At 47.9% G+C, this 23,645-nt stretch overlaps 1 protein-coding gene across 2 annotated transcripts; it reads right to left on the bottom strand.

Annotated features, from left to right (window-relative positions):
• Positions 1 to 18,786: 18,786 nt before the first annotated feature.
• LOC109731872 (bHLH transcription factor RHL1) lies at positions 18,787 to 22,270 on the bottom strand. Of its 2 annotated transcripts, none has more exons than XM_020291048.4 (7): positions 21,615 to 22,270; positions 21,403 to 21,477; positions 21,108 to 21,287; positions 20,688 to 20,753; positions 20,020 to 20,085; positions 19,841 to 19,909; positions 18,787 to 19,539 (listed from the first exon to the last, which is right to left on the bottom strand). In XM_020291048.4, exons 1-7 carry the CDS (start codon positions 22,134 to 22,136, stop codon positions 19,144 to 19,146), a joined length of 1,374 nt encoding a protein of 457 aa, XP_020146637.3. In that variant the 5' UTR covers positions 22,137 to 22,270; the 3' UTR covers positions 18,787 to 19,143. The 2 variants fall into 2 exon arrangements, with proteins under 2 accessions (XP_020146637.3, XP_073356487.1); XM_073500386.1 differs by having other exon boundaries at positions 21,108 to 21,284.
• Between the last annotated feature and the right edge of the window lie 1,375 nt (positions 22,271 to 23,645).

Here is a 23,645-nt window from a genome sequence, read left to right as displayed (position 1 = left end):
GTAAGATTGCACCTCAAAATTCAGAGACGGTTCAGAGAATTTCAGAGGTTCCTTCCAGACAGTGCTAAACTACGAAGTGTGCACCGAATTTTGTTTCCCTTGGGGATCTCGACGACGTACTCTGTATCATGCATGCGATTGACTTGGCAGCCGCCGGTCGACGACACGAGCGACTCGATCGGTAGCTTTTGGCCGCCTGGTTTTTCTGCTAGTGCCTCGTCCTGCAACATTCAACATGGAAAGGCCGGAGGACGCACGTCACGTCAATCAGGCAAAGCGGCCGTGGTGCGCACACGTCGGCTGTCTCGGCTGGCTCCAGAGTCAACGCGCGTGGAAGATATTTTTCCAGGAGAGGTCAACGGGGTAAGCGTGCCTCTCACAAATCCTAATAAACAAATCAATCATGCAGCAGCCAACCGAAGCAAAGTCGCCTCTGGTTTGAGTTTCAGTCGGTCGGAGGATCATGGCGATGGAACATTTGGAACCCACTAATTGCACATTGTCAATCTGCGGGGCCATCACGATATGGATGGTCGTTGGTTTCACATTGGCTATGGCACCCCCACACCCACATACGCGCATGCGGTGTAATGAGACGCTGATTGTGTTCATCTGATTGTGTTTTTTTTTTTGAGAAAGTTTATGGTTAAATTTATTAGCCTTGGTTCTTTTTCCAAGCCGCCTCCCACTCAAAACCCTAGCCACCACCACTCCACCGCTCCATGTCGACGAGGGCACATGTCCCTCCTCCTCCATCTACCGCTACGGTGTCATCTGCATCTTTCAACTCGAACAGGCGACTTCAAAGACGCTGCTTCAACAATGTTACCTCGGCTCCGGTGGTGTTTCCGATGTCCAAAGGTGGAACTGAGCTTCACTCACAACACATCATCCGCGATTGCAGGAAGAAAGATGGTGTTTATTTTTTTTTCACAACCAGTGTACGAGTTTCATTTTTTTGTTGTAAGGATGGACTTATACGAGGGTTGGTCGTCTTTAACATATGGCCTTTGGCCTTTTCACACACAAAAAAAAACATATTATATGGTTAATACTCACTCCGTCCCAAAATAAGTGACTCAACTTTACACTAACTTTAGTAACTTATTTTGGTACTGAGGAAGTATGATTATAGATAAAGTTAGTGTAAAGTTGAGTCACTTATTTTGGGACGGAGGAAGTATAATTATAGAAGTTTGTATATGAGCGAGAATCAATCAGCATAGTTTAGTATTGTCAAATATCAATAACAACGGTGCCTCCAGGCCAAAATTCAATACAAACATGTTATGTATACATACGTAATAGTACTCTCTCCGGCATTAAGAAGAGTTGTCAGTTTGGACATCGACACAGCTACTAAATAGTACTACTAAAAAAATCGTGGACTACTACAATTAACTTGTGCTGCAATATAGGTAAAATACACAGGAGCTCCTCGGTGCTCCACACCACTATACGAATATTAAATGTAAAAAACTACTAAAAAATAAAAAAACTGAAATTTGAGGATATCAAACCTGGGTTCCAAATCTACTCCTGTGTGAAGTCTCCTGAAAAAATACCAAGAAATGTATCCGTGACAAAGGAAATACTGTGCAAACAATAATCCATCCAAACAGGGTTTTTATACATAGGAATATTTTGTCCTTTTTGCCATGAATACTTTTTCTGGTATATTTTCATGCAATTTCACAAGAAAGTAGATCGGACACCCGAGTTCGATATCCCAAAAGCCTAGTTTTTTTTTCTTAATTTCACGGTATTTTTTCGAACTTAATGTTCATATAGGGGGTGGAGCACCCATGTGCTACAAATCCGCTTCTTGCAATATACTCCCTCCGTAAGCTAATATAAGACCATTTAGAACACTAAAGTAGTGACCTAAACGTTGTTATATTAGTTTACAAAGGGAGTAGTAACTATAAAACCCAAAGAAAATAATTAATTATAAAACCCCAAAAATGTTTTATACGTGAGTATATATAAAGATAAATATGTGCATGTGACTTCTACACACCCAACAAAATATATTTATTTTGATATATCCATGGTCGATGTTTTTCTAAAATGCACACCGAGTGAAAACATGTCGAGAACTTTATTATTTTGTAGACTAGAAAGTAGTTTTGCCCAATTGTGAGTACATCGCCACCGATGGGCGAACATCCCGCTAGAGAGGTGAAATATCATTATCGGGTAGTGGTCGCCTCCATGCCCCTGAAGATAAAGATCTTCGTTTGGCAACTTCTCAGGAATCGCCTCCCCTCGGGGACTGAGGTGCTCAAGCGACAGGGTCTGGGTGATGGACTCTGCCCTTTATGCAGGGTCCTTTGAGACTGTGGCCCATATCATTTTCACGTGCATAGCGGCCCGGGTCCTTTGGCAGTTCCTCCGAGAGGCCCTGGACCTCGTGACTTCCTCCAGGCCAGGGCGACCATGCCTAGCCGACACCGCCGCATATTCTGGTTGATTTTTGCGGCCATGTCATGGACTCTTTGGACAACTAGAAATAAAATGGTGATTGAAAAGGTGTTCCTGAGGCAGGCGTCTGACTCTTTGTTCAAATTCTTTACTTTTCTGCAGCAATGGCACCCGCTTACTAGGCAGCGCGATCGCGAGCGTCTAGACACCATGTTGGATGCGCTCGTGGATTCGGCACGTCGGATTTCGTCAGCTTAGTCTCGCCCATCGACAGCCACTAGGTGGCCTTGTTTTTTCTTTCCTTCTATGTTTTCTTTGGCATTTATTGTGCTGCTGCCCCACCCGCCGCCTTTATGGCTTACCTGGATGTTGGCTGTATGGATCTTTGCTTTATATATAAAACAGGGCGAAAGCCTATTTCGAGAGAGGTAGTGGTCGCTTGTAAACGAAGACAAGTCAATGGTTTGATTACTAGTGGTGAAGTTTTTTAGCTGCCCGTTAATAGTGACCAACTAAAGACTTTTTAGTACAATCGGCTACACATTGCGTACCAAATTCATATGTGCAGAATATATTGCAATGCAACAACATTTTATACATGATAACTCATGATAGATTCATCTTAAGACATGATTAATCACACATTTCAAAGATAAACATGAAAGTATGAAACAATATCCTCTTCACAAATATCTTCCAATACTAATGGTGTGTTGGTTTGGACTCCTTTTAGCACCCAGAGCCCAAACACACAGGCAATTTTAGGCCCAGCTCCGTGCACGGCTCCTTCGGAGCGCTCCTGTGACGCCCGGATAATTATGCTACAGTAACCCTCTACTAAGGATGCCACGTCACCACGATTACTGTTGTTGATCTCACGATGATTCAAATCCAGTTTGAATTCAAATTCAAAATCGAGGCAAACAACAAAAGTTTTCAAAAATTAAAACTAAAATGTTCGGGTTGTGTCAAATAAATCTTAAGTACATATGGTGGAGAAATCAACCTTTTATAAAATGCTTAAATGGACTATAAGGATTTAAACAGTAGCAAAAAACAATTAATTAAATGCTTTTAAAATGATAAACGATTACAACTATTATATTCTAGGTGCCAAGTTAATTGCGGCAGTGGTATAATCATTATTACTAATTTAGGTACTAACTATATGTTTTACAAAACTAAAACAATTTGAAATATTAAATAAACAGAAAACAAAATGAAATATAAGAAAAACAAAAATCAAAAGGTTAGACCCCACCCCCCGGCCACACAAGGCTTTAGCCCAGTCGACCGGCCCACCTCCCACCACTTAACCTCCCTGCACCCCGTAACCCTAGACCGAACCCCCACTTCCCCACTCGCCCCCCACACGATCCCCTCTCCTCCCTCTGTCCCTCGATCCAGATCGGGGGGGGGGGATGCCCCTGACGCCGCCTGTCGCCGCCCCACCGCGCCTCCGACCTCCTTCGCGACTCCACCCCGCTGGCGCCGCCCCTACCGGCCTCCTTCCTCTCCTTCCTGCACCGCGTCGTTTTCCCCGAGCTCCACGCGCGCTCCATCCATGGCCGCCCCAACCTCCCGCCGCACGTCGTCGTCGTCGGTCTACCCGCCTTCGGCCACCTCTCCGACCCGCCGGCCTCCCCGAGTGCTTCCCCGACTCCTCCCCGAGCACGCCTCGCTCAACTACAGGGCGCTGTGAGCCCCTCTTCCCTTCCCCTCTTCCTCCCTGGCGGATCCTCCACCGTGCCCACACGCGTGCACTCGTCCTCTCCAGTACCTTGCCGCACCCCCATGCGTTGCCCGCGCCCACACGCGCCCATCCGCGCCCACCACGGCCATCGCGCATACTCGGCGCCGCCCGTGCTGCTCCGCTCCCCGCCTCGCCGCACTGGCTGTGCCCCGACCCCGGCCTCCCACAGCTCTCTCCAGCATAGACCCCCGCTCGCGCGACCACGCCCTTGCGTCGTCCAGCTGCCGCCCTTGCTCCCCGTGCCGAACCCCGTCGCCGCGCGCCGCAGCCCCTGCTGCATCCGCGCCGCGCCCGCCGCTTGCTGTGCGCGCCCGCATGCAACCCCTCTGCGCCGAGCTTGGTCGCCGCCCTCTCACCCCCGCTGACCCGCTCCGGTCGGTTGCGGCTACCCTGCCGTGGCCGCCGGCCAGCCCGTGTGCGCCCGGGCCCAGGCGACCCGGCGCCCGTGCGCGTAACTGCCGTCGCCCGTGCCCGCTATGGCCTTTGGCCCTATGACGAATGGGGCCCACGCCCCTTAGAACAAAATTAAGAAAAAATATTAAAATAATAAATAAATAAAAATATTAATTAATTAATCAATTAACTTAATTAATTGTGTTTAATAAACCTAATTAATTAACTAACCTAACTAATCTGTTAATTAAACTAATTAACTTGGTTAATTAGTTAACACACAATGACATGTGGGACCCCCACGTCAGATTGACCCAGTTAACGCCCTTTTGACTACTGACATCATGCTGACATCATGATGATGTCAGCATACACTATTCTGGATAATGTTGATTTAAAATAATTAAATAAATCCTAAAAATGATTTAAATCTTTAGAAATTAATATAAAATAAACCGTAGCTCGGATGGAAAAACTTTGTACATGAAAGTTGCTTAGAACGACGAGACGAATCCAAATACATAGCCCATTCGTCCGCCACACATCCCTAGCATATCGAACACGCAACTTTCCCCCTCCGGCTCATCTGATCGAAAACGCGAAACACCGGGGATACTTTCCCGGATATTTCTCCCTATGCCGGTATCAACTCCTACCTCATTAGGGCACACCTAACACCGCTCATTGTCATGTCATGCATCGTCATGCATATGTTTGCATTATATTTATTGTTTCTTCCCCCTCTTCTCCAGTAGACTACGAGACTGACGCCGCTGCTGGTGCCCTGATCGACTACGTTGTTGACGACCCCTACTTGCCAGAGCTTCGAGGCAAGCCCCCCCTTGATCACCAGACATCGCCTATTCCTTCTCTCTATTGCTTGCATTAGAGTAGTGTAGCATGTTACTGCTTTCGGTTAATCCTATTCTGCTACATAGCCTGTCATTGTTGCTACAATTGTTGTTACCCTTACCTGCTATCCTAATGCTTAGTATAGGATGCTAGTGTTCCATCAGTGGCCCTACACTCTTGTCCGTCTGCCATGCTATACTACTGGGCAGTGATCACTTCGGGAGGTGATCACGGGCATATGCTATATACTTTATACTGTTACATTACTTATGATACTGTTCGGGGATGGGGGCTGAAGGGGCAGGTGGCTCCATCCCGGTAGAGGTGGGCCTGGGTTCCCGACGGCCCCCGACTGTTACTTTGTGGCGGAGCGACAGGGCAGGTTGAGACCACCTAGGAGAGAGGTGGGCCTGGCCCTGGTCGGCGTCCGCGGTTACTTCTAAATAACACGCTTAACGAGATCTTGGTATTTGATCTGAGTCTGGCCACTGGCCTATACGCACTAACCAACTACGCGGGAACAGTTATGGGCACTCGACGTCGTGGTATCAGCCGAAGCCTTCGTGACGTCAGTGACTGAGCGGCGCGCGCCGGATTGGACTGGAACGCCTGCTCTTGTATTAGGGAGGCTAGGTCTGCTTCCGGCCGCCCTCGCAACGTGCAGGTGTGCAATGGGCGATGGGCCCAGACCCCTGCGCCATAGGATTTAGACCGGCGTGCTGACCTCTCTATTGTGCCTAGGTAGGGTTGCGACGTGTTGATCTTTCAAGGCCAGGCATGACCCAGAAAAGTGTGTCCGGCCAAATGGGATCGAGCGTGTTGGGTAATGTGGTGCACCCATGCAGGGAAGTTGATCTATTCGAATAGCCGTGTCCACGGTAACAGGCGACCTAGAGTTGTACCTTGACCTTATGACAACTAGAACCGGATACTTAATAAAACACACCCTTCCAAGTGCCAGATATAACCCGGTGATCGCTCTCACATAGGGCGACGAGGAGAGGATCGCCGGGTAGGATTATGCTATGCGATGATACTTGGTGAACTTGCCATCTACTCTCTTCTACATGCTGCAAGATGGAGGCTGCCAGAAGCGTAGTCTTCGACAAGACTAGCTATCCCCCTGTTATTCTGGCATTATGCAGTTCAGTCCACCGATATTGCCCCTTTACACAGATACCCATGCATATGTAGTGTAGATCCTTGCTTGCGAGTACTTTGGATGAGTACTCACGGTTGCTTTGCTCCCTCTTTTTCCCCATTTCCTCTTCTTCTCGGACGTCGCAACCAGATGTTGGAGCCCAGGAGTCAGACGCCATCTTTGACGACTCCTACTACACCGGAGGTGCCTACTACTACGTGCAGGCCGCTGACGACGACTAGGAGTAGTTTAGGAGGATCCCAGGCAGGAGGCATGCGCCTCTTTCGATTTGTATTCCAGTTTGTGCTAGCCTTCTTAAGGCAAACTTGTTTAACTTATGTCTGTACTCTGATATTGTTGCTTCCGCTGACTCGTCTATGATCGAGCACTTATATTCGAGCCCTCGAGGCCCCTGGCTTGTATCATGATGCTTGTATGACTTATTTTATTTTTAGAGTTGTGTTGTGATATCTTCCCGTGAGTCCCTGATCTTGATCGTACACGTTTGCGTGTATGACTAGTGTACGATTGAATCGGGGGCGTCAAGTTGGTATTAGAGCCGACTGCCCGTAGGAATCCCCCTTCCACACTCCTTGGCCGAAGTCGAGTCTAGACATTGCAAAACTTTTACTAACATGGCTGTGTGTCTTACGGGCACACGTTGCCATTGGGTGGTAGTAGGATCTTTTATTCTCGTCTATACTCTGAGACTCTGATATCTCTTCTATTCGGGTTAAAATGGTTTTACTAACTCTAATATTAGGATCTCGTGATCACATCCACCTGGAGAGCCCCATGTTACCGATGACCGCCTGCTGCACCAGAAGATTCCGAAGATACTCTATGATGTGCTCTCGAGACTATGTGCCATCGCTTTTGCAATTCACTTCCATCGATAATTCCCTCTGGATAACTACTTACACCTGTCGTTCATATTGTCATCCCCAGTTGCTCTTGTTATTACAAGATGTCTACTCTCCGATATTCCGAGAATTCTTTATGCTTACTGCCCTGCAGTTCCTTGCCGCATGAATACCCCTACGGTTAATTACTCACGCTTGCCCAGTATTAGTTCGTCCGAAGTTGTTCATGTGTTTCAAAAACTTCCTTGGAATGCTATTCGATCTTCCGAAAATCCTCAGTAGCCTATTACTCTTGTTCCTTCTTACCTGCTTACATTATGGTTACTACCATATGTTTAGCAATGTTCATTAGCATCCTTTGAAATTTTGATTTGATTCAATATGTTATGAATTCTCGCAATCATAAATCACAAATTAGAATTCTTGCCTTCGGCTCACACGTCACCCTGGACATGAGCTGGCGTTCGACAAATCAAACCTTGATTGATTGTCGATCTATGTCTATTCAACTTGTCTTTGGTTAAAGCCTATGCTTCTGAACCCCTTATTTGGGAATCGTAGTTCCGTTACATTTGAGCTTTGAATTAGTCAGTTGTTGCGATAATCTGATCTCCTTGCATTCTTTCTTCTTCTGGTTGAGTACCGTTGCTCACATCAGGTCCCTCCTGGACCACCGGATCCTTTGAAGAGTTTTATCCGACATCGTCCTTCATATTCAATAACCTTGTGAGCCTTTCCTCGGATACATAATGCCTTTGGTAAGCGGTATCCTCTGCTTCCTCAACCATGCTCTACTTCCGAGCTTGTGTTAATTACTCCAGAAGATTACGGTATATGTTTCTAAGGTACCCCGATGGGTTGAATCTATGCCTTCCATAATCTGTGTGAACCCAGAAACTTCTACGGGTCATACTCTACTGGTGTTATGCCAGATAAAATCTCAACACTACGACTTCGTCGAAAATGAGAAGTGAATGAAAGGGTATGCATTGGATAAGTGGGAGTCGACCTTGAACTCTGTGTTCATGCCCATGGACCCGATGTGGAACTTATCATGGAAGCTTCTTGCCAAATATTTACTCATTTGAGTAATTCTTTCGGTGTCATTAAATTGGACCCCTTGTAGTTATGGTTTTGACCATATTGTTCTTCTTTGATCCCATTTCTCGGGCAAGTTTAAACATTTGTCTTCTGCGGATTAATACCCCAACCCAACCTTTACTTGATCTACCATCAAGTATTACACTCGGGAATCTCGAGAATATCTAAGAACTGTGTCGCATCTTATGAGTCTTCATCAGCTATTATTTCTCACTTGTTCCAATTTTTCATGGTTTCTGAGTTGTTGGTCGCTCAAGAACACCGGTAAGTGAACCGATTCAGCACTCTGGTTCGATAACTCTAAGTAATCTTCGTTGCTTATGAGTTTAATAATCCTTCAAGTCATCCATAGCCTGATTGTTATATCATTATCATGCTAAATTTTAACCGTGCTACCTGGTCCTTCCCGGAGCACAATTTTCAACGATGAGCTAAGCTTACGTCGATATTCCTCGTCGTATCATTACGCCTTGAACAGCAAGCTTGATTTCGTGTTTGTGCCATACCCGTGGTTCCAATAACCTTTCGCTTCATCATTCCTTTGACTTGATGTCATCGCCAATCGATTACATCTTCATGAAATCACTCAAGAAATGTGTCATGGTCATCATCAACATTCTGAGCTCTTCCAGGATATCAATCGAATTCATGGTGCGAGATATCATCATTTCCCCTCGATGATTGCGTTAACATCAACAACATTCTTGCATTTCCCCAACACAAATCTGGTTCATGGTTTGTGTTGTACCTTGAGTCCTTACTAACCAGCGTATGTTATGTTTTACCTTGGAGTATTACCATCTTTTATGTCAAGAATGTCGTGAGAATTTCACCACCTCTTAAGAATTCTTATACAGGTGATACTTCTTGCCATATCCGTTCATTCCTTGGTCCCCGTGTTGTTTTTAATCGGAATACCGGCAATTGAACTCTGAGGTGTGAATTCAAAACTTGTAGTGACCCAATTGCTTTGAAGTGAATGGTCGATAGTTTCATTCTAAGTCTATTGCTTATTGAATCATCATTCAAACATTGATCGTGCTACCTAGTCTAGATTTCTGGGTGCACCCTTCTATCATTGTTAAATTGTGTATGTTTTCCTCGAGCATACATCATTATATCATTTGATCTGACTAATGTTATCTCCTTGTTCACATAATTGTGGAAATCCATCTTTTGGAAATCTCATTGAATTGTCGCTGAGTTCATCAGCCACCTCCTCATTCTCTCCTTGATTTAATGATGAACTCTTGTTTCGGAACTCGCTTCCATAGTTCAATTCCCGAGAATCTTACTATGTCATCTCGACAATTTGTGTTGCACCTTTCTTCTCACGCATCCTGAGTCTGAGTTATCCTGACCCCAATCAGATCTGAAACTTGGTCAGATATGATGGTTGCAATATTTTTCCAAGAGTCATAGCATTTGTCCTTATATGACCTGGTAAGGTGATGTCATGCCTAGCACACCTGGCCGGAGAACCTATTGTTATAATTTCCTATTTAGCAAGGTTTACCATTCTTCCATGAGGAAATTGTAAGACTTATTCTATAAATTGTTACTGATGGATCCTTTGTGCATCCAAATTCTGACCTTTACTTCATGACCATGTCAATAATATCTCGAAGCATGTCTGTGGTACTCTGATCATCGATAAGAACATTTGAAGCACCATGCTAAATTTTCTTTATCAATTATTCAAACACCGTTGTTTGGGTAATGTCATGAACTTCCTCTCCCTTACCTAAACGGTTTTCTACTTTCTATCCTGGCATGGATATCATGCCCTGCTTGTCATTGTGAAGGATATACTCCTAATACTTGTCTTTAAACATATTTTCCTTTCCATTGTTTTGTTTAACCTTCTTGTGATCTATATTATATAAGCAGTAATATTTCCCTGCTTATGTAAACACCTCGGTGTACAACCGTGTCAGTAAGACCCTGTTGCTTTTGTTGATGGCATTCCGGTAACCACCGATGGACGAGAACTTTGCCTATTGGTCCGCCTCGTTTCAACGAGCAGGAGAATGGTTCTCTTCGTCCCTCGCCCTTGGTACCAACGTTGTTGCCAACATAACTGACAGGCTACCCTCTGACATGTCTTGCTATCATGACCATGTAAGATGTCAACGACCTTCCTACTTTTAACCACATGGTGGGCCCATAACCCATAGTTCCACAGGATCGAAACCTGACTCTCTTGTACACCCATGTTGCCAAAGTTATTCCTAGAGCTTTACTTCGTAAGTAGTTCACGGGCCACCTGCCTAGTGATCTATTCTGGTATCAGACGCAATAATTATTCCCATTGCTTTGAACCCCTTTCACACTCTTTTTCAGGCATCGAACGATTGTCTATCCGCTTGGAACTCCTTGTTGTACCTTCTTACCTTGCTCTCGATTTGTTCAACTCGAGATATACTCATCTGTTCATTCACGGGAAAACCCCAGACGATTACCCCTTATAGCATTCTACCGTTGATGAGCTGCTCCTTGCCTATTCGTAAGAACGATGGAGATCCTGAAGAAAGGATGCCAGCTTCATCGTGATGACCTGAAGCAGAGAAATTAAGACATCAACGTAATGGGTCGACCTCTTCGAGAAGAGCAACCAAGACCGAGAAGATCCGTTAGAATTTCACAACCACAAATTTCCCCCTTACACCACCTCTTAAATCTCGGGACGAGATTTCTTGTAGTGGAGGAGAATTGTGACGCTCGGATAATTAAGCTACAGTAACCTTCTACTAAGGATGCCACGTCACCACGATTACTGTTGTTGATCTCACGACGATTCAAATCCCGTTCGAATTCAAATTCAAAATCGAGGCAAACAACAAAAGTTCTCAAAAATTAAAACTAAAATGTTCGGGTTGTGTCAAATAAATCTTAAGTACATATGGTGGAGAAATCAACCTTTTATAAAATGCTTAAATGGACTATAAGGATTTAAACAGTAGTAAAAAACAATTAATTAAATGCTTTTGAAATGATAAACGATTACAACTATTATATTCTAGGTGCCGAGTTAATTGTGGCAGTGGTATAATCACTATTACTAATTTAGGTACTAACTATATGTTTTACAAAACTAAAACAATTTGAAATATTAAATAAACAGAAAACAAAATGAAATATAAGAAAAAAAATCAAAAGGTTAGACCCACCCCCCGGCCACACTAGGCTTTAGCCCAGTCGACCGACCCACCTCCCACCACTTAACCTCCCCGCACCCCGTAACCCTAGACCGAACCCCCACTTCCCCACTCGCCCCCCACACGATCCCCTCTCCTCCCTCTGTCCCCCGATATGGGGAATGCCCCTGACGCCGCCTGTCGCCGCCCCACCGCGCCTCCGACCTCCTTCGCGACGCCAATTCGCCGGCGCCGCCCCTACCGGCCTCCTTCCTTTCCCTCATGCACCGCGTCGTCTTCCCCGAGCTCCACGCGCGCTCCATCCATGGCCGCCCCAACCTCCCGCCGCACGTCGTCGTCGTCGGTCTACCCGCCTTCGGCCACCTCTCCGACCCGCCGGCCTCCCCGAGTGCTTCCCCGACTCCTCCCCGAGCACGCCGCGCTCAACTACAGGGCGCTGTGAGCCCCTCTTCCCTTCCCCTCTTCCTCCCTGGCGGATCCTCCACCGTGCCCACACGCGTGCGCTCGTCCTCTCCAGTACCTTGCCGCACCCCCATGCGTTGCCCGCGCCCATCCGCGCCACCACGGCCATCGCGCACACTCGCCGCCGCCCGTGCTGCTCCGCTCCCCGCCTCGCCGCACTGGCCTCGCCCCGACCCCGGCCTCGCACAGCTCTCTCCAGCACAGACCCCCGCTCGCGCGACCACGCCCTTGCGTCGTCCAGCTGCCGCCCTTGCTCCCCGTCGCCGCGCGCCGCAGCCCCTGCTGCATCCGCGTCGCGCCCGCCGCTTGCTGTGCGCGCCCGCACGCAACCCCTCTGCGCCGAGCTTGGTCGCCGCCCTCTCACCCCCGCTGACCCGCTCCGGTCGGTTGCGGCTACCCTGCCGTGGCCGCCGGCCAGCCCGTGCGCGCCCGGGTCCAGGCGACCCGGCGGCCGTGCACGTAACTGCCGTCGCCCGTACCCGCTATGGCCTTTGGCCCTATGACGAATGGGGCCCACGCCCCTTAGAACAAAATTAAGAAAAAAAGAATTTAAAAATGATAAATAAATAAATATATTAATTAAGTAATCAATTAATTCAATTAATTAACTTAATTAATTGTGTTTAATAAACCTAATTAATTAACTAACCTAACTAATCTGTTAATTAAACTAATTAACTTGGTTAATTAGTTAACACACAATGACATGTGGGACCCCACGTCAGATTGACCCAGTCAACACCCTGTTGACTACTGACATCATGCTGACATCATGATGATGATGTCAGCATACACTATTTTGGATAATGTTGATTTAAAATAATTAAATAAATCCTAAAAATGATTTAAATATTTAGAAATTAATATAAAATAAACCATAGCTCGGATGGAAAAACTTTGTACATGAAAGTTTCTTAGAACGACGAGACGAATCCGAATACGTAGCCCGTGCGTCCGCCACACATCCCTAGCATATCGAACACGCAACTTTCCCCCTCCGGCTCATCTGATCGAAAACGCGAAACACCGGGGATACTTTCCCGGATGTTCCCCCCTATGCCGGTATCACCTCCTACCGCATTAGGGCACACCTAACACCGCTCATTGTCATGTCATGCATCGTCATGCATATGTTTGCATTATATTTATTGTTTCTTCCCCCTCTTCTCGAGTAGACTACGAGACTGACGCCGCTGCTGGTGCCCTGATCGACTACGTTGTTGACGACCCCTACTTGCCAGAGCTTCCAGGCAAACCCCCCCTTGATCACCAGACATCGCCTATTCCTTCTCTCTATTGCTTGCATTAGAGTAGTGTAGCATGTTACTGCTTTCGGTTAATCCTATTCTGCTACATAGCCTGTCATTGTTGCTACAATTGTTGTTACCCTTACCTGCTATCCTAATGCTTAGTATAGGATGCTAGTGTTCCATCAGTGGCCCTACACTCTTGTCCGTCTGCCATGCTATACTACTGGGCCGTGATCACTTCGGGAGGTGATCACGGGCATATGCTATATACTTTATACTGTTACATTACTTATGATACTGTTCGGGGATGGGGGCTGAAGGGGCAGGTGGCTCCATCCCGGTAGAGGTGGGCCTGGGTTCCCGACGGCCCCCGACTGTTACTTTGTGACGGAGCGACAGGGCAGGTTGAGACCACCTAGGAGAGAGGTGGGCCTGGCCCTAGTGGGCGTCCGCGGTTACTTCTAAATAACACGCTTAACGAGATCTTAGTATTTGATCTGAGTCTGGCCACTGGCCTATACGCACTAACCAACTATGCGGGAACTGTTATAGGCACTCGACGTCGTGGTATCAGCCGAAGCCTTCGTGACGTCAGCGACTGAGCGGCGCGCGCCGGATTGGACTGGAACGCCTGCTCTTGTATTAGGGAGGCTAGGTCTGCTTCCGGCCGCCCTCGCAAGGTGCAGGTGTGCAATGGGCGATGGGCCCAGACCCCTGCGCCATAGGATTTAGACCGGCGTGCTGACCTCTCTGTTGTGCCTAGGTAGGGTTGCGACGTGTTGATCTTTCAAGGCCAGGCATGACCCAGAAAAGTGTGTCCGGCCAAATGGGATCGAGCGTGTTGGGTAATGTGGTGCACCCATGCAGGGAAGTTGATCTATTCGAATAGCCGTGTCCACGGTAACAGGCGACCTGGAGTTGTACCTTGACCTTATGGCAACTAGAACCGGATACTTAATAAAACACACCCTTTCAAGTGCCAGATATAACCCGGTGATCGCTCTCACACAGGACGACAAGGAGAGGATCGCCGGGTAGGATTATACTATGCGATGATACTTGGTGAACTTGCCATCTACTCTCTTCTACATGCTGCAAGATGGAGGCTGCCAGAAGCGTAGTCTTCGACAGGACTAGCTATCCCCCTGTTATTCTGGCATTCTGCAGTTCAGTCCACCGATATTGCCCCTTTACACAGATACCCATGCATATGTAGTGTAGATCCTTGCTTGCGAGTACTTTGGATGAGTACTCACGGTTGCTTTGCTCCATCTTTTCCTCCTTTTCCTCTTGTTCTCGGACGTCGCAACCAGATGTTGGAGCCCAGAAGTCAGACGCCATCTTCGACGACTCCTACTACACCGGAGGTGCCTACTACTACGTGCAGGCCGCTGACGACGACCATGAGTAGTTTAGGAGGATCCCAGGCAGGAGGCCTGCGCCTCTTTCGATCTGTATTCCAGTTTGTGCTAGCCTTCTTAAAGCAAACTTGTTTAACTTATGTCTGTACTCTGATATTGTTGCTTCCGCTGACTCGTCTATGATCGAGCACTTATATTCGAGCCCTCGAGGCCCCTGGCTTGTATCATGATGCTTGTATGACTTATTTTATTTTTAGAGTTGTGTTGTGATATCTTCCCGTGAGTCCCTGATCTTGATCGCACACGTTTGCGTGTATGACTAGTGTACGATTGAATCGGGGACGTCACAGCTCCGCGAAAATGCACCAGAAGCCGTATGCGGTAAAAACGAGCTTCTTGCAGCCGCAGCTGGCCCTATAACTGGAAGACTATTTTCTCCCCCAGGCAAAGTACATGAATATAACTGTAAAATTGCCCCAATACCGATTCGTCTATTTTCCACCGTCCCGCCCCGCAGCCTCTCCTAGCCCTCCGCCCGCCACAACCCTCTGCTCCGGCCAGTGGATCTCTCCTGATGTCCCCCAATTCCCCTTGCCCCCAACCCCTCCCTTCCTAGATTTGCCTCTCGTCGGCCAGTCCCCGACCCCGACGCTGCCGTCCTGAGTTGTTCCCCGCATCCGAGCTCAACACCTCCATGGTCGCCGCCTAAATTGACGCCATACAGACGCCAAGGTCACCGGCCGGTCGGCCCGAGCTTCGCACCAACGACACGTAAGCCACCCGGAGCAAAGCACCGATGCCTCGTCTGCTGCTTCTCCCGGACGGCTAATCTCCGACCAACCTCTGGTTCTTCGCTCATGTTCTGTGCATGTGTGTGCTCAGCTCTGTGTGTGCGCGTTCACATCTACTCCCTTCGTCCCAAAATATAGTGTAAAAAATGATCTTATATTTTAGGACGGAGGGAGTAGTTGCTGGATCAACGATCGTGTGTTGTGATGGTGCCTTAGCTCGATGCAAGGATTATCATTTGAGCATTCATCAAATTGTATTTCATTTTCTTTCTAGGAACTGCACTGCCTTTTCATATACACATGTTTCTTTTCTGCAGCTCCACAAACTATGAGGAAACCCACCGAGATAAATCGCTGGCCCATGCTGCTATACTGCTGCTATGCGGTGCTGCTGCTGTGGAAAATTGATTCTCCTCTGGAATTGAATGTAGATTGGTCTATGGAATTTTTTTATAAGTTTTAATCTTAAAATCTAATAAACTTCTTAGAAAATACAGTAATCCAAGCAACGGGTTGATGTAAGATACAATTGTTGTTGTAATATATAATTAGTAATCTATGTTACAATGAATTCAAATGTATTGTTCAATATGTCAAATTTGCCTAAATGCACTATCTACCTCATCAGACAACTGTACTTTCAGTTAAAATCCGTAAAAATGGCCATTTGTAGCAAAACCTGCTCTTAAACGAGTCTTTTACAGTCATAATAGAGCAATCAACAGTTCAACTCAATTTACGGAACACTTGAGAGCTTTTCGGTCATTTTAGCATGTTTCTGCACCATCCGCAGCTGCTACAACCCAACTATCAAATGACTGCATCTCAACTCCAACCTTCCAACTGCAGCTAGCAACTACAACCGCTCTTTCCAGTCGGAGCCGTTGCAGCTACAGCCGAAGAAGTTGCAGCCCAAACAAACATGCCCTAAATAGAACGAGTAGAATGCTAGTAGCCCATAGGTGTGTCTGTTTAGTTGTGAAATTTTATAGGGGCGGATGCCCATACATTCTATTGTTAAAGATTTCATAGGGCTCCGCTGTTGTGTGACTAATGATCAATCTGGGTAACTGCTTTTCTAGTAGTGTAAAAGTTAGGATAAGTAAGAGAGGTTTAGTCTAGGTGTCATGTCGATTGAGACGCTACTCAATCAATCGTTTAGAAGGCTATTTTATATATGACACTCTCTAGACTGATTTTCCCATAACCGTTATAGGCTTTTATGTAATCCTTTAAGCTATTTTCTTTTAATTTCCTAGGATTACTGCTTTTATGTGCTCTAGTTTTATATGGATATTTATCGGTTAATATCAAATTTCTAAGACTATTGCTTTTATATGCCCCAACTTTATCTGAATTTTCGTGATGTCAGTTACCAAATTCCTAAGGATGGTCGTAATGAGAGTATCAGAACTAGTATCATATAGGCCAACTAGACAGTTTTGCTGACGTGACATAGAATTAAATAAAGAAAAATAAGGTTAAGTATCATATCATGATAAATGTTATGCTAGTAGGAGTATGTGTCATGTATGACAATGAATAAGGTCATCTATTATACTAATATATGATACTACACATTAGGAAGATAATATAAATACACTAGTCTCATATGCATGATACCAAGTTATCATACTACCCACGACGAGCAACCTAAGACCACTACTTTTATATGCTCCAATTTTATATAGATTTGAGTGTACACTCGATCTTTTTTGTACACCGATCCATGTAAGATCGATACACTTCTCTGTGATTTTCCTATTGTTCTATCTAAAGGATCACATCTGCAATTTGGTTCTGTTCCGCAGTTATGTAACTATTACCTCCGTCCTAATTTATTAGCCCCCCTCGTATTTAGGATCTTACTTTGACCATGATTTTAACTAATAAAATATACTCCCTCCGCAAATTAATATAAGAGTGTTGAGATCACTACTTTAGTAATCTAAATGCTCTTATATTAGTTTACAAAGAAAGTACATTATACATAGTGAAAATGATATCATAGAAAACTATGTTCAAATACAAATTTAACGATATAATTTTTCATAACATGCATTAACATTTTGTTAGACTACCCACAGTGGGAGTAACATAGGTAGTAACATCACACATATCTAGGTTAAATAGATGATGTGGCATGCAATAAATGAAGAAAGAGATGAAAGTGATAACATAGCTCGTTACTACTAGTATGAGTAACATCACACATATCAAGGCAAGATGTGTCTACAGCCTAATAAATGAAGTGCTCCATGTTACCACACATATGTTACTCCCCACTATAGAGGTAGTAACATAGACTAGCAACATGTGGCTAGTCTTAGCAAAACCTATGATTGAAATTTGACACAAAATACGGAGGGGCCAATAAACCCGAACGGAGGTAGTATCTTGCATTTACACTTGTGTCTCTTCTTGTCTTTCCCTGTGTTTTTCTTTCAACTGTCGCAAGACCCTTGCTAGAAAAAACTGTCCTATGAAGGCATAAAACAATCATATCTTCACGAGAAAAGCTTACTACCATTGTACTACTAGTAAAAAGGAGTTTGGACCATTAGTACCCCCCACACTCAAAAAGACCATTGATCTTCGTCTAGATGCGCCTGATCTGCACTTTCCACAAAAAATTGCATCATATCAAATCCTCCTGATCTTACGCCTCCTGAAGTGAAAATAAAGCTTGACTGAATATCAAACCCTCTCTCATCCCCTCAGTCTTTTCTTCATTTCTCTCTTCCTCCTGCAAAGGATTACATGTCCAGGTGGCAGCACACAATGCTGGCCTTGCACGAAAGAGGGACGAGACTATTGCTTCCCCAAAGTCCAAACGCCGACCGGTTGAGTCCCGAGTCCTCGAATCATCATATCCCCTTTCCTGTTGGCTAATTGCGTCCCTTTCACTCAACTACCAAAGCTACTACTACTACGATTAGTAGAATATAAACGAGGAGGAAACCACATGCATATTAATCCGTGAGCTGCCAAGATAACAACGAGCAACCTAAGATTCCAAGCATCATCCACACAATATAAGAAGGGAGAACATATCACAAGAAAGGAATAACAAACTATAGATAAAGTGGGTTAGTGAGTAAAGCGGGGCGACCAAATTCCCCATCCAACCGCAAAGGACAAACTTGTGCGTGTAAAATAAACGAAAAGTTGGGCCGAGCAAAGGCGGGAAAAAGAAGGAGGGAGAAAAGCTGATGCAGATGGAGGGGAAAGAGAGGCTAAAAGCTGGCGCAAAGCCAGAAGTACCAGTCCCTGATCAATATATATACTTAGGTTAAATAACAAACATGATGCTATGATAAAACTAGTAATAATGTGGAGAAAAAGGGAGGAAAATAATGGCAACATTAGGAAAAAGAAAAAGAAAAAGAAAAAGAAAAAAGGGGTGCCCGTGGGCTGCAGCCGCTGGAGTGGGGTCCGGGCCTGCGGCCTGGTGGGAACTGCTGGGCCCACTACAGAGCCCACGGGTCTGTGGAAATGCGACCGTGGAAGCGAGCGGTGACCGGGTCATGCATGATGACGTCGAGGGTTTCGTCCGCCGTTCGTATGTGGCGCGGCGCGGCGGCCGTCGCGGGCTCACGGCTTGGAGACGGACGCGGCGTCCTTGGGATGCGACCCCTCGCCGTCGTTGGCGCACGCGCCTCCGCCGTTGGCCATGGCCGACTGCGCCGTGAGCACGGACATGCTCGGCGACGCCGGCACGCCGCCGTCGCCGACGCCCATGCGCATCGCGGCGCTCATGTGCTGCGCGGCGGTGAAGGGGCCCCCGGCCGCAGCGGCCGGGGGGCGGAGCTGGCACGTGGCGGAGGAGATGGCGGAGGCGAGGGAGACGGGCATGAGGCAGAGGCCCTTCCCCTGCAGGTACTGCATGGCGGCGCCCATGTCCTCCTCCATCAGCTTGGCCACCTGCTGCTCCGTCACCGTCAGGCCGTCGCTCCCGTCCGCCGCTCCGGCGGCCGCGCCGCCTCGCCCCTGCAAGCACAAGCACAAACACACACGCACATGGTCCGTATCAGTACAGTGGTACGACGTACGACGGCCGGTGCAGGGGGCAGCCGCGTCATTTCGCGCGGCGGCACGCGAGCCACTGTGGCATGGCAGTGGCTATCGGCCGTGCCGCTGAAAAGTTTGGTCACATCCTGGCGATTCTTTCGAGCGCGGAAAAGATGGAGAGAGAGAGAGTGAGAGGGAGAGAAAGCGATCGAGGCGAGGAGGAAGAGGGCGCTCGTACTGCGCTGGTCATATGGGAGAGAGTGCGAGTGGCGAGGGCTACCTCCGAGGACATGTCGGCCACGAGCGGCGCGACGGCAGCGGCGCCGCCCAGCCGGCTCATGCTCAGCACCTGCGCGTGTGTTGGTGTAGACGTCAGTAATCATGCACATATATAGGATCCATCGACATTTCATGACGCAACTCAAGGTAGATTGTGGGAATTAATTCATGCAAGCTTGCCTTGACTTGGAGCTGCAGGAACTTGACGTAGTCGATGATCTCGTCCAGCATCGACGCCTTGTCCGTCTGCAGCCACACCAAAAGCACGCACGCATGTCATGCACGAAGATTGAGCAAGAACAGGGAAAGGTACCCATGGAAACGGGCAGGCAGCAAGCTCGAAACAAAAGCGCTGTCAAGTCAAGGCTCTCGGAGCCGGCGCCGGCCGGCGAGCGACGGGACGAGACCCGAGCAAGACGGCAGGGATTCTAGGGGCAGGGAAAGCCATGGCTGGCATGGCAGACCCCAGCATGGAGCACGCGCGGTTGCCGAGGGAGCACGGCGGTGGTCAAGTAGGCCAACGTGCGGGTAAATGTGCCCCGCACGCGCGCGCGCGCGCCCACCAGTACTACTGCAAAGCAAACTCGATGAAATCTCAACCTGATGGCTCCAACTTTTTTGTTCCATCGGCTACTGTTGAAGCCCCTATTTTAATCCGTCCCCGGGCGGCATTGAACTGATTGAGTATATGCAATAATAAACCGGCAGCTTCCCAACCAAAACCCTAGTGATGAAGCTCTCGTCTTCGACCGCTTGGATCTAGCTCGAAGAATCAAATTAAGCTAGCTTCGCCACAACTACAAGCACAATCTGAGGATCATCGTTCTTGAGCTCATATCTTTGCTCACCTTGTTGGCGTTGGGCACCAGTTCTTGAAGGGCCTTCATCCTCTCGGCGATCCTCTCCCGGCGAAGCTGCGAAACATCGACGACCAGCAAGAACGATTAGTTCACCTTCACTAGGAGAAATCTAACATTAGCTAGTGTAGAGACGGAAGAAGATTTCCGTGGAGCTATGTGAGTAAACTGCACAGGAGTAGAGAAGAACACGAACAGTAGCGGGACATCCAAAAGGACAAAGGAATAATGGTAGTTAGCGGAAGCCACAACGATCCAAACCCAGGAAACAATAACAAAACACGGGAACTGATTAGATTACATTACTGCTAACTGCTCCCCTTGGTTTTATTCTCCATAAGCTTAATTGCCGGCCAAAATAGCCAGTAACACTACACTGGTAGCAGCTTGCGTCGCCGCCGGATAACTTACTCGCTCCGCGATGCTGTGTGGGTCGGTGGCCTGGCCTCGCCGCGCGCGCACCCGCTGCCTCGGCGGCGCCGGCGCGCCGCCGACTCCTCCTCCCCCGGCTTGTTGTTGTGGTTGCGCCCCGCCGCCGGGAGCACCTCCTACTCCGCCAAAGGTCTGGCTCGGCATGGGCGCCGTTTGCTGCTGCGAGAAGCAAGCCGTTTAGTGAGGGGGAAAGAAGGTGACCCGACGCCGGCGGTGTCGCGGTAGGTAGGTTATATCTTACAAGCAAAGCTATGTGTTATTGCGAACGGCAAACCTGTGGATGTGGCTGGAAATGTTGCTGTTGCTGGAGCGATCCGGCGAAGCCGCCGAAGACGCCGGCGTCCCCTCCCTGTAACCGGCAGCGAATAAAAACGTGAACTTTTTTGCAAAGGAAAAAGGTTATCGATTCGTCAAGGTCGGGGAGGAGAGAAAAAAGGATGCAAGTGGATTGGATTAATTCCAGAAAAGGAGATGGATTATCAGTACGGCGGAATTGGCGGCGGCTTTCAGCAGGGCCTGCACGTCGCCGCCCGATCCGCCGTTGCCGAGGGTGAGTGGGAGCAGCAGGCCGCCCTCCCCGCCGCCGCCGCCGATGGACGGCGAGCGGCCCATGCCCTGGAGGAGCATGTTGTTGTGGTGGCCCTGCCTCAGATCGGCGAGCTGCTGCAGCACCATCTGCTTCGCGGAGGCGGCCGCGCCGCCAGGGCCGCCGCTAATCTGGTGCTGCCGGAGCCGCGACGCCAGCATCACCGAGTCGTCGTACGGGCCCCCAAACAGCTGCTGCTGCTGCTGCATCCCCTCGCCCTGCCCTCCGTCCTCGGGCTTGGTCCCGGCGGCAAGGTCGTGCCAGGCGGAGGGCGGCAGGCTGCCGAACATCTGGTCGAGGAAGTCGTCGTGCACGCCGCCGCCGGCGCCATTGCCGGCCCCCGCGTGGCCGCTGCGCAGGTCGTCGAGGGAGATCTGGCCGGCGGCGGCCATGGCTTGCATTTCCCGGGCCGTCGGCTGCATCGCGCGCAGGCTAGGGCTTACAGGGCGTGACCGCGAGAGGCGGGGGTTGGTTAGGGTTAGGGATAAAACCGAAGCCCGCTGAAGATGGATGGAGACTCGAGAGGAAGGTGGGGGAGCGAGCTAGGCTGCACGGAGTTGGCATCGTCGGCTATTTATAAACGGGACGGGGTCAGGTCAGCTGCTTCTGTGCGGCGGCGACAATGGTTATCACTAATCAAAGCGTTTGTTGGCTGGTTGTGCGAGTGATTGCCGAATAGATTAGCGGCTGATTAGCCCTCGGTAATCGAGTTGGGGTGAAAGTAGAAGACGGATGAGGGTTTGGAACTTTGGATGATATCCTCAAAAGTAAATCTGAATCCGCCGTTGTTTAAACCAAACAGCCTAGTTGCACAGAGCCCCCCACTAGGGTTGGAGTATGATATTTGTGTCCGCCGGAGCCAAATTGATTAAGGTCTAGCTCCATTGATAAAACAGATAGACCCATGAGCACAACAGTCTTTGTTAATTTATCTGATTTTACCGTCTCTTGTGACGTGCCATGTGTAGGAGTATAAATGAGTTAGGCCTCTCCTAGTACCCCGCCTTGACGCCCTATCTATTCTCATCAGAATTTTGTCTACATGACGCATAATTAGTGACCCGAGAGGCTCTAATTGACTAAATTAACTTAGGTACCATCTCAACACGCAATGCAATGCATAGATCATTAAATCTCGTGCTGCAATTAAAGATGAACGAGAAGATTCCAGTACTCACTTCGTTTTTATCTACTTTGAAGTATTAGCTTTCGTCAAAGTCAAAATTTATAAACTTTGACAAAGTGTATAGACAAAAATATTAATATATACATAAAAAATCAATACCATTAGATTCAGGACGCCGATAACGCCCACATGTGTGGGCGTTAAGGGGTCTGCCTACACGTTTTGTATGGTGTCTAAAAGGATCAACCCACACGCCTACGTGTGGGCAAAACAAATAATGCCCACACGCCTCTTTTTTTTCTCGCGGTCCCTCTCACACGCCTACCTGTGGGCAAGATAGATAACGCCCACACGCCCGTACGTCAGGCCTCCTACCTCATGGTCCAGCACGCCCCCGCGTGACAGTCACCACGCGCACCGTAGTTGCCATGGCCCGGACCCTCTTCCATGTTCGTTTAACTGCAGTTGCCATGTCGCTGAACTACAGTTGTCATGTGGGACAACTACAGTTGCCATGGTTGCTCAACTGCAGTTGCCATCTCAGGTCAAGTGCCAGATGCCATTTTTGGCCAACTGCAGTTGTTGCCATGTATGGTCTGGTTTACTATAGTTGCCATGATTTGAAAACTTTAGGGGTTGCCACCCACTAACACTAGGCAGTTGTCATGTATGGTCTGGTTTACTACAGTTGCCATGATTTGAAAACTTTAGGAATTGCCACCTACTAACACTAGGCAGTTGCCGTGTAGCGCTACAAAGAGACATGGCAAAATAACATGTTCGGGTAAAGAGAGAGTTGCCATTT

Source organism: Aegilops tauschii, chromosome 5 (assembly GCF_002575655.3).
Source record: "Aegilops tauschii subsp. strangulata cultivar AL8/78 chromosome 5, Aet v6.0, whole genome shotgun sequence".
Lineage (NCBI taxonomy): Eukaryota > Viridiplantae > Streptophyta > Magnoliopsida > Poales > Poaceae > Aegilops > Aegilops tauschii.
The sequence above is the reverse complement of the archived record's forward strand: the minus strand, read 5'-3'. Positions and strand labels throughout refer to the sequence as shown.

What these genes read in the sequence shown, in the direction of transcription:
- LOC109731872 (XM_020291048.4), bottom strand. Translation starts at nt 22,136, where the DNA reads ATGCAGCCGACGGCCCGGGAAATGCAAGCCATGGCCGCCGCCGGCCAG. An exon ending in AAGCCGCCGCCAATTCCGCC is followed by an intron (nt 21,478 to 21,614) that starts GTACTGATAATC and finishes TGCCGGTTACAG; the next exon opens with GGAGGGGACGCCGGCGTCTT. An exon ending in CACACAGCATCGCGGAGCGA is followed by an intron (nt 20,754 to 21,107) that starts GTAAGTTATCCG and finishes GATGTTTCGCAG; the next exon opens with CTTCGCCGGGAGAGGATCGC.